Genomic DNA, 11,864 nt, shown 5'->3' on the forward strand with positions numbered 1-11,864 from the left:
TGTCGGTGTGATGAGAACAAATTTGTATTAAAGAAGAATAATTAAGGTTTTTCTTGATATTTGTGTAAAGGCCTGTGAATGAGATTGAGTTCTTGGATTTCTGCATTCTTTGTCATTAATGAAACAACACCACCCGTTCTCGTTTCAAATATTTATATTCTTTCCAATCCTTTGAACCTCACAGTATTGTTTTACTCTTTCTGTCATTGTCTGTGCCTGAATACATACGCTTGATTACCTCTGTGTGTGTACTCGTGTGGAAGAGAGACAGGGAATGGGTGTGAGAGATAGAACTGTTTACTGATTATACACAGTACAATCCAAAATTACCAGAGGATTGCGCTATGTATGTATTATAAATAATGCTGTATATATAAGTAATTTACCTCCCCACTCCCAGAGTTTTGATAAAAAAAAGAAAATGTACAATATGACACAGAATAGATCTATTTCAGATACATGTTTGATTTGGAGGTTTCCCCTTGCAAAATAGTTTTTGTAATGGTTTGAGGCAGCGTTATGTGCAATTCTTTATTGTATTCATAAAAGATAGTGTGTGCATTTTAAAGCAGTACAAACTAATGAAAGGTTTTCAATGTTTTTTTCCTTCCTTCTGATTATAGTCAGTGACCAGGGAAACACTACACCACCATCCCTGATTTGGTACGTATAAAGCGGTTGTTCCCAAACCTTTTAGCTCAATTAAGACCCAAAAAAGAAAATTTACTTTTGCCCGGGACCCAAACTAGTGGAAAAAGAATATCGGCTATTTTCATTATACTTCTTCAACATTTGTTTAAGAAATGTAGGAAACAAAAAATAATAAGGACCCATAAAAATGTGTCCGTGATCCACAAATGGGTCCCACTGTTTAGGAAAAGGAAAAGAGGGCACTGTTTTTCCTTTATTTTTTGCCAATGTGTTCAGCTTGAGGAAACGGTGATCTAAAGCAGGGGTTCTCAACGTTTTTGTCTGCGGACCCCCAGACATGCTTTGGCCATGTCTCGTGACCCCCGCCCTGTCACACCTTCCCCACCCCCAATACAAACTGACTGCAAAAATAACTTTAATAATAGAGAAAATATATCATAAATTAATACTGAAACCAGATCTAATCATTAAGGAAAGTTTATGCATGCAACTAGGCTATGTATACTATGTAAACTCTTAATTTCCATTTCCCAGCCATTCAGTTGCAAAATAAAAGTTTTTTTGTGTGGGGATTAGGGGTTCCCCAAAATAATTTGGTAACCCGCAGAGGGGTCGAGACCCACAGGTTGAGAACCCCTGATCTAAAGCACTGTTTCTCAGCCTGTGGTCCGGGGCCCACCAGGGTCTGTAACCCTGAGAGGGCACAAATTTAACCTTTTTCTTTCTTTCTATTTTTGGGAACCTGCACTCCTGCAGTGTAAGTTGACACTGTAAAATGTAAAGATGGAGTGCAATGATTTTTGTACTTTTTCTGTTTTGTATGCGTCTATCTATGGAGTTAACATTACTCTAATAGACCCCCAGGTGTGGTTACAATATTGAAATATGTCTTCCCTGTGTATTTTTGGTCAAAAGGCTCAATTGAAATGACAGTGATATCACAATATCATCCCCTACCCTAACCCCTCCCCTTATCATATCAACAGCTGTGGGTGCGGCTTCAGTTCAGGTGGATCGCCACCCACCAGGCAAACCTTAATGAACTAGTGGGTGTTTGGCCACATAAAAAAATCATTTTAACGCTTTCTGTGCACATTTTTGAGTGTAGTATAATCATAGTACAATCATAATACCTGATGATTGGGTTTTATGGGGGGGGGGGGGGGGGGATCATGGCACTCCATCTTTAATTTACAGACCCATACGGGTCCATTTGGACCACCTGGTGGTCCCTGGACTCAGTGTTGAGAACCAGTGACATAAAGCACAATTGAACACATTGCATATTTTTCTTCTCTGAATAACTTATTGTATGTGTTTCCAGGCGACTTGTAATACCGTATATCCATCTCTCAGAGCTGTACAGATTGTGAAAAATGTAAATATGACAAACATCTACTTCACCCTCTCATTTTTGTATATGGAAAGAAATTACATGTGTGAAGACCGTCCGTAATTCAAATTTGATTGAATATTTAGTAACATTGAAGACGGGGATTATTAAAACACACAATCAATGTCGAAATGAGTGCTGAAATATTATTCCTCGGTCTCTTTGTAATAAACAAAGTGTTTAGTATTAATAAAAAATGAGAAATCTCAAAAAGCATTTGTCATGTTGCTCTTTTTCTTCACAAGATTTGATAGTCTATTTATTATTATTGTGGTCTTTGGCAGAAAAGAAGGACAACATGACTCTGCTCTTAGATGTGTTTCCCTATTTATATTTTACATTAATTTGGACTTGATATAATAAAACGCCATTAACAACCAACCAACCACACATTACCCCTGGGCCTGGTCTCCCGGTTTTAGGAGTTTATTTGTAGGCATAAATTCTCAAAATCTCTTAGGCCTAGTAGCATAGCATGACGAAGTATAAATGAGGCTTAAGTGGTTACGGTTACCTCAGTGGGTTTTGGGCGGGAACCCTTTTTGGTGTTAGCATTATGTCATGCTTTAGCTATTCAAAAATAGCAGACCTAGGTCTGCTATTTTTGAAAAATCGAAGAACGACTGACAAGAAACATAGCTTTTTCAGAAAACTGTCAGGATGTAGAAGACATTTTTAGAATCTGATCTCAGGTCAAAATGGGTTTAAGACTCAAGGTTATTCGTTACTCGTAGACGTTGGTTTAGCCTGCATTTTGTAGGAGGATACGGAGAGAGAGAGTGAAAAATGGAACAAGATTTAGAGAGAGAGGGAAGAGAAGGGGGAGGAGATTCACGGTGAACTGTGTTCAACCAGTGGTTGTAGTATTTGCATTTTTTACTTAAGTAAAAGTATCAATACTGCAATGTAGAGGTACTATGTTACAAGTAAAACTCTGTACTTAAAAATCAAGTAAAAGTACAAAAAGTACTCATTATGCAGAATGTTGTAATGTTTTCAAAAATGTATAACAATATTTTGAAAGTAGCAGATCTACAAGGCACAATTAAGCTCACAATGCTTTGCATCGAGTCACATTGGAGCTTGTAGATCTGCTATTTTAGATTCCGAAATGTATATAGCGTTGAAGTGGTACTTAATGTATATGTTTGGTAATAATAATGAAAGTCTGCAAAAAGTAACTGCTTTGCCTCTGAATTGTAGTGGAGTATAGAAAAAAACTGTACTGAAATCGGAAATACTCAAGTACAGTAAAAGTACCTCAAAACAACCCTCGCTCGCGCTTCTCAGACTCTCGCTCCTCCGCTCTCTGAATGTGTTGTCCAGCAACAAGGTTTATTTAAAGCAGCCAACTCATTCAGAATACACTGATGCTGTTAGATTTGGTGACAGAATTCAATATGTGTGCGTGAACCCTGGGTGTCTCCCAGAGATGGATGATGGCCATGTGCGGTAAACAGTGCTGACAGGGAGGGAACGAGTAGATGGAGCGCACGGCCGGCTTGTGTGCGTCTTGATCGGTCTAATCTTTTAATCACTTTTACCTCCATCGCCCGCGTCTCCATCCAAAACCCGACTCCTCTGTGTTATTGTCTCTTCTCTGCTATCTCGCTCTCCTTTCTTCAGGAATTTCTATCTTTACGTCTCTTTTTTTCCTCCCCTCCTCCTTCTCTTGCTCATTCCCACCCTTATCTCCTCTTGTGTGTTCTCCACCCCCCCCCCCCACACACACACACACACACACACACACACACACACACACCATCCCAACAATCCCTGGATGCATTGCAACACATGTAACTACTTCTTGACAATTAACCGTTACCTAGCAACTGGATCTTTTTCCAGGGATGGGGAGAGAGTAAGAGAGAGAGAAGAGAGGGAGATTTGTATACAGTACACTTACGTCGTCATACTGGATTGGATGCAGCAACACAATGCATCCACATAATACAATACCAAAATACACCCACACATACTGTATACTGGTGTGGAAAGAAGGAAAGGATAAATGAGAGAGACAGACGGACAGAGATAGAGATTTCCACACAAAAAAGGAAGAAGAAACACTTGCTCCAATGGAATCAAATGGTGACAAATGATGACAAACATGGGGACAGGATGTAGCGTGCGTGTGCAAGCGGAGAAGTGGGAGAAGGTTACAGTATAGCCTACACCACAGTGGAGTCAGAGATGAGGGAACAGAGCAGAGGAAACCGTTTACACCACAGTGGAGTCAGAGATGAGGGAACAGAGCAGAGGAAACCGTTTACACCACAGTGGAGTCAGAGATGAGGGAACAGAGCAGAGGAAACCGTTTACACCACAGTGGAGTCAGAGATGAGGGAACAGAGCAGAGGAAACCGTTTACACCACAGTGGAGTCAGAGATGAGGGAACAGAGCAGAGGAAACCGTTTACACCACAGTGGAGTCAGAGATGAGGGAACAGAGAGCAGAGGAAACCATTTGCTGTAGAAACACTTGTTAAAGTTTTAATGAAGGCCCAAAAGTTCAATCCCTGCAGTGACCCACAACGCACGCGCACACGATTCATATTCTGCTGCACGGCGGTGTTGCGCGTCTAATATAGACGAACTACAAGCTCACAGCGTGCGGCGGTTGCATCATGCATCAAGCTGTGAGCTTGTATAGGGCTGCACATTTTCGACTCACACGGACTCATGCACACACGCACACACACATGCACACAGACACACACACACACACACACACACACACACACACACACACACACACACACACATTCACACTACAACAAACAAATATTGTTTAGCAGAAAATAGGCACCCCCTGCTGTCTCAGTTAGGGCCAATCGTGATTTCAGCTGAGTAAAAACAGAGATCAAGCCTCCATTAATCAGTGTAATGTCACATCACATTATGGAAGAATGCATGCATGCCTGACACCCTGTGGCAAGAGCATGGCATCCTCTAGTGGTATACAGCAGAGTGGAGTGCATACCGTTGTATTTGTTGGCATATTAAACACTTAAACCCTCTATATATATCACTGTTTCACAAACACTAGGTCGGGACCCATTAGTGGGTCGCGTACACATTCGTATGGGTCCCTTTATTTTTTGTTTACTATATTTGGTTATTATTTTTATTATTATTATTTCAAAACATTTTTCAAATACATTCTTCATTTGTCATAAATTCAAATGAAATGCAATGATTTTTATTTCAGTAATTTCAGGAAGATATCTATGAAATTCCATATATTAGAAAGCAAATGTTTAGTGACCCTAGCCGATCTACAAGCTCCTGCATGGTGCGAAGCGACGAGTTGTGAGCTTGTAGATCTACTATTTTGGGTCCCGGGCAAACGTCTATAGTTTCAATATAACACTTGATGGGAAATGGCCAAATGGGGATGTCTTGTTTCCATTCTTTTATAAATCGAAACAGGCAAAGCGGTCTGAAGTAAGCCCAGTTTATTAATGAAGACATTTATGACACATCTATTGCATGATAAACAACTAAACTCCTATTGCATGTATCCTGATCTAAAAAAGAGAAGCAGCGTTGAACATAGAATTAATGTTACACAAAAAGAAAGAAAATCTGTACAGTATATATACTTTACACTCCTACTATTTCTCTTTATTATTGACATTCAACAAAACTTAGACCCATTCGCTAAGTGGTGCTTCTCAAACGTTGTCATGTCAAGGGGAGCCCCAAACTGATCTGGGTGCGGACGGACCCCCATCTGAAATGATTTTGTGCCAAAATATCAAATATCTTAAAGGAGTAGTTCACAAAGAAATGACCATTGATTCAATTACACACCCCCATGAAGCCTATAGACTCTATAGGCTTCATGGGGGTGTGTAATTGAATCAATTCTAATAGTATAGAGGGTATGCGCATGACATCATCATCATATGCGGAAGATATACAGGAATGCCTACCGAGTGGCAAAAAAAATAATTCTGGCCATGACAGCCCATACATCCAAACAGTCTGAAAAGTCTGATTGCATTAAACAACGTAAAATGACTTTTCCACTGACTTTATGCATGCGCATACCCTCTATGTGTGTGTATGTGTGTGTGTGTGTGTGTGTGTGTGTGTGTGTGTGTGTGTGTGTATATATATATATATATTTTTTTTTTTTTTTTGGGGTGAACTATACTCCTTTAAGTATACAATTGGTATATAGTGGTTAAACCGATTTTGATGGTGTATTAAGTAATTGCGCAGGGGACTGTTTGGAACCCCCTCGCCCCCACTTTGAGAGCCAGTGCACTAATAGCCTACATCTATTCTATTCCATCCTTCCATTCCAGTGAATATCTATACATATTGATCCGTCTATCTCCCGCTCTGAACCACCCGCGCGCCCCCATCCCTGAAGACCCTCACTCGTCTCCTCCGGACCACTCGCGTACCCTTCGGCGGGGTCAGCTTGGCCATGACGGTCCTTGGGGGGTACTTGGAGAAGCGTGCTGCTGCTACCTGGCCCCTGGTGTTGCGGGGGCCCTGCAGAGCCACGGCGCCCCCCCTCGCCTCCTCCCCTTCCCCCCGGTAGCCGTGGCGACGCAGGAACGGCTCCAGGGTTGCTAGGCGATGGGTGAGCTCGTTGATGCGCCTGTGCATCAGGGAGACTTCCCGGAACAGGTCGTTGACAGACTCAGACAGAGGGCGCACTCTGCAGGACGTAAAGGGCAGGCTCAGCCACAATGTCTGCAATTTACATTTCTGTTCCTATTATAACGGGTCATTGTACATGCACCAAATGTTGCCTGCTACAGCATTGTATCCAACCTTTTCTCCCTAATGCTGAGACCCCTCCACTACAGTGTTAATTTTGTTGACTAAGACTAACACTAAAAGTCAAAGTTTTGGCCTGGACAGCTGGTGTGGCCGTCTGGGCACCTAGGCTGGTAATCCACCCTGACAGTGGGTTTCAGGTTCGAGTCCTGATCCCGACAACCTCCTGCGTGACACCCCACCATCTCTCTCCCCATTTCCTGTCAGACTTCTGTGTACCTATCAGTAAAGGCATAAAAACGTTCAAAAAATATTCTTATTATATACTGTATATATATTTTTTTTAAAGACTGAGGTTTTCAGATGACTAAATAGGACTAAAACGAAATGCTGTGTTATTCAAAAAACTAAGACTAAACCAGATTTGCTGTAAAAAATAACACTGCTCCATAAGTACTTTTTTCAACCACTTATGCCCTATAACTTCATCGTACGATGAATAGCTGACAACACGACACACAATGTGTTGTGAGCTTATAGGTCAGCCCATTTTTGATATTTTTTAAGCTTTTCAAAAGATGTTGGCTATATTTTGGACTATATTCTTGACCATCTTGTGACATGCCCAAAACAAGGACGCCAGCTTGTGAAAGTGATTACATTTTCTAACAATTGCTTTCACATTTTGAGTAATAATATGTTACTATTTTCCAAAAGTAACTTTTTTTACTATTTTCCACAAGCCTTAGTCCTCCTGACTGGCGCTTTCAATGACCAGTTATATAGAAATATACAATACTGCATTGAACTGCACTGGCACATGTTGACCTCATATGGCCTTATTGGCCTTAGCACTTTGTTTGGAGCTTCTAATAACTGCTTTACCAAACAACAGAAGTTGTTCATTATCAGTTTGATCCCCCAGGTGTGGTTTTCATTTAGTCTGTAATTCATGAATTTTTAGTAACTAGTTTTTGGGTAGCCAAGTTGGACTCATACATGTTCAGGCTGCCAGTGAATTAATCCAAGAGGATTTTGTGCAACATGTTTGAAATGTTGGATAACCTCCAAACAGACAAAGGCCTCGTGTCCTCATGGGGTTGGGTCATGTCCTGGTCCCAAACCCCCTACATACCTGTAAGAGAAATGCATTATATACTTTTAGCTTATTTGCTTATTCACTAAATAATACCATTACCTGGAATAGTCGGGCAGCAATGAACTTGGCTGGGAGTGAAGCAGGGTCTTAACCTCGTTGAAAATACGCTTGCCCCAGGCATCCAAAACCCTGGTCACACTGCGGACTGCGACCACGTTGACGTTATCAGCTGCAATCACCACCAGTGGACATTAATCACAATCAGGGAAGTGAAAGAATATTAAACTGCAATTATATATTGTCTATACATTGTTAGACAGTATAATATCTATACATGTATAGACAGTATATTGTATGCATTTATATAGACAGTATATTGTCTGTACATTTATATGACCAGAACAGGCAGTACTAATCACTGCCTGGTCATTTTGATTTTGTATTCAATGTACCACTTTTACAAATAACGGTATGTGATCAATTTTACTTCTCCCAGGTGATGTCATTACTCAATTTAACAATGACAATGTTCTAAAATATTTTGTGAATCAGTGGTTCTCAAAGCCAGGTCCGGGGACCTGGCTTTTGAAAAGTATATATTTCAAAATCTTTTGAAATGTATATATTTTTTGGGAACCAGTGGACTAGTAGATGATTTACAGTAGTCTGGACCCATATCTAGACATATTTTTATATCAAAGACAAGCCTGTGCAGTTTATTACCTCCCTCCCTGTAGTTCCAGTACCCATAATCCAATTCATTCTCCTCGCCACTTGATTGTGACACGGTTGCCATGGCAGCCATCATCAGCACCATCAACACAGTGGGATGTTTCATGCTGAATGAAAAAGAAACACCCCTTCGTGACACGAAAAGAAAGAAAAACAAAATGATTGGAGAAGGATGTTAGGTTTCTTTTTTGAAAATTGGTTAATTAATTCCACAACAAACATCTTGGGTTGTGCACAGGAAAGAAAAGAGGAATGAATTGAGTGACAGAAAAAAAAGAAAAGTTTGAAGGAACACAGCACTCGATCGTTTTCCATGTGATGTGAGCCAAGTCTCATGGCATCAATCAGAGGTGAAAAAACATCTCGCATTCTGCATGTTCATGTCTTCAACTACTCATTTCCTTAGTGATTAGGCTACTTTTCGATTATTCGAGAAGCACAATTTCAATTTCTTCTTATATATTTTAAATGAACCAATCATCACCAACCATTCAAGCACAGCTGTCACGCAAAAACAGTGAAAATAAATAGCCACTCATAAGCCTTTGCCTATAATGACCATGCCCACAGTCGCGATAGATTATTTATCCATTTTATTAATTGATTGATTATCGATTATTTCGAATAATCAGTTCAGCGCGATGTGGTCGTCAGAGCACAGTCAGCCGAAAGCTCTGGTCTCTCCTAAAACCTTTGACATTTAAGACAGCAACCAATCAAACGGCTGATAGAGAACAGCTTGTAACATAAGGTCATGTCAGGCAGGAGACATGTCTTGTGACCCATATAACTTGGGCAAATCCAATTAGTACTTAATTGGAGGAATCAAACCAAATGTCTCGTTTTTGCTCTGCGACAATTCGGCCAGTGTATATCTCTCTAGAATAGAGGTGTTATGGGTATGGGATGACCACAAATTCAATCTACAACACAAATAGAGTGAGGTTTTATGGCTGTAATCCATTGTCATGGTGATAAAGGTTAGGAGACCCGGAAATATAGTAGAGAGCAGAAGAAAAGCAGTTGGACGGCGTACAGCTGCGAAAATCTGTCTGGCATCTGGTGACGCAATGAGTAATCTCAAACAATCATACACTGATGATGACTGATGACTCATTCTAAAGCTATTCTAAATGTTTTCATTGAAGTACCTCATGCGGTTGGAGACTCGCCAAAGAACAGATTAAATTTCAAAACACCAGTATCGTGCATGCGGCTTGCATAATGTGAAAAGATTCAACATCAAATAAGAAACACACAATGCAGCAGTGGACTAGTTCACCTAAATTAGGCTATACCTTGAAATTGTCTGAAACTACAAAAAACTGAAAACTTTTCAAAGCAATAGCAAACAGCACGCACGGACACACACACACACACAGTCACACACACACACACACACACACACACACACACACACACACACACACACTACACTGTTGTAGACTGGAGGATAAACACGTTCTGTCCTGAAAATGAATAAATGAGCCAATACTCACAGCTTCAAATAATGTTTGAAATAGGTTTCTCTCAATAGGATGCTCTTACCGAGATAGCCTGAAGTGAATATGTTATGCTTGTTTCTCTCCCAACTCCACTTCTGTAATCTTTTCCCTTTACTTCTCTCTCTTTACGCTTGCTTTCTCGTTCTCTATCCCTCCCTCTCTTTCTACTCTCTCTCTCCACCCTTTCCTCGCTGCTGTGATGTGATTAGCAGCAGAACGTGGTCTAGCAATGCGGAGCCACTTAAGAAACTTTTTTATTTCTGAACTGGTAAAGAATTGTGGTATGCTCGACTTTCACACCCCACTTTAACCCATTTCTCTCTCTCTCTCTCTCTCTCTCTCTCTCTTGAAGAAACTCTCACACACACACACACACACACACACACACACACACACCAACACCACACACGTCACACATCTGTTGCCAGATGTGTGACGCTCTTCTGAAATTAATCTTCTGATTTATATGTGTTTTGTCTTTCCTTAATAATTCTCTGCGAGAGACAGATATGGGTCAGTGGCTATCCTATAACAAGTTAACAACCCTATACCATACACAGTCAAACCCACAGTTACCTCACAGTTAAATGAACACTGAGGATTCGCTGTGAAGTAAGGTGGTCCAACAGGCTGAGTTATGGGCCATGGCCACTTTGATCTGTGTCTGGTTCCCACTCTGAACCCTCTAAACTGAAGCTTGACCTCATGAGGGTAAAAACCATACCCGAATGGAAGTTCAATACCTTCCATCTTGAGAGACTGTGGGCATTTTGTCTTGCCAGATAAAGGTATCCAGTACAATAAATTCAAGGTACAATCAGCAGGAGGGGATAACAGCAACAGTATTTTTATTCCAGCCTGTAATTCTGATACACTGCATGTAATTTTACTGGTCTGTTTTAATTTAATTTATGTCATGTTACTTTCCAAAGCGGATATATTAGATATATTTATATTTAGCCTTCAAGATCATTTAGAATCAGCAGAAGGCGATAATTCGTTTTTACGTCCGGATAAACCGTCCAGGACAGGCTTCAGTTTATTTTATTACAGTCTTTCTACTTGTACATGTATTTTGTAATTTGTAATTGTTATTTTTCTTGTTACATTCTAAAGCAGATGAACAGTTACAATCCTGAACCAAAATGTTGGAAAGCATTGCCCTGAATTGACCCAAAGATGGAAGTGATCTGAGTTTTAAGATATATTTATATTTAGCCTGCAAAACATGCACGCAGCAATCTGCTACTAGTTTGGAGCAGACAACTACAGCATGAGAAGCAATCAAAGAAGCATAATTGGAATGGTATGGTGCACGTGCTGTCACTGATATATCGTCTGTGTCTCCATATTTCAACTTTTTATTATTTGTTTGCATGAATTAACGCCTTATAGTTCATCATACAAGATCGAGTGTCTCACAAACATTCTTAAAATAGTGTATCTATTCTACAAACTTAGAACACAATGTGACGCGTTGTGAGCCTGTCGATTGGCTATTTTCACTATTTAACTTTTTCATAATGAAAAAGGAACAATTGTATCACTTCGGATGTTGAATTTATACAACAATATATTGTGTCAATATAGTTCTAGTCAAGTAAAGGAGGATCGGGGGGGGGGGTAATGGATGAACTGTAATGTCTGTTGATGTGTCTCATAGAACATATAATATCTCAAGCAGACTCAGCGAGTTCTCATGTCAGTTGTAGTAGTATTAGTTCTCGTGTCAGTTGTAGTAGTA

General features: G+C 40.3%; 1 protein-coding gene across 2 annotated transcripts; it reads right to left on the minus strand.

The window, feature by feature from the left end:
* Positions 1 to 5,485: 5,485 nt before the first annotated feature.
* LOC308312741 (uncharacterized protein) lies at positions 5,486 to 10,417 on the minus strand. 2 transcript variants are annotated; one of them, XM_080759449.1, is made up of 4 exons: positions 10,115 to 10,417; positions 8,607 to 8,743; positions 7,983 to 8,112; positions 5,486 to 6,722 (listed from the first exon to the last, which is right to left on the minus strand). In XM_080759449.1, exons 2-4 carry the CDS (start codon positions 8,719 to 8,721, stop codon positions 6,386 to 6,388), a joined length of 582 nt encoding a protein of 193 aa, XP_080615575.1. In that variant the 5' UTR covers positions 8,722 to 8,743; positions 10,115 to 10,417; the 3' UTR covers positions 5,486 to 6,385. The 2 variants fall into 2 exon arrangements, with proteins under 2 accessions (XP_080615575.1, XP_080615574.1); XM_080759448.1 differs by having other exon boundaries at positions 10,164 to 10,415.
* Positions 10,418 to 11,864: the final 1,447 nt, after the last annotated feature.

The sequence above is a fragment of the Protomyctophum bolini genome (genome assembly GCF_963924005.1).
Source record: "Protomyctophum bolini genome assembly, chromosome: 3".
NCBI lineage: Eukaryota > Metazoa > Chordata > Actinopteri > Myctophiformes > Myctophidae > Protomyctophum > Protomyctophum bolini.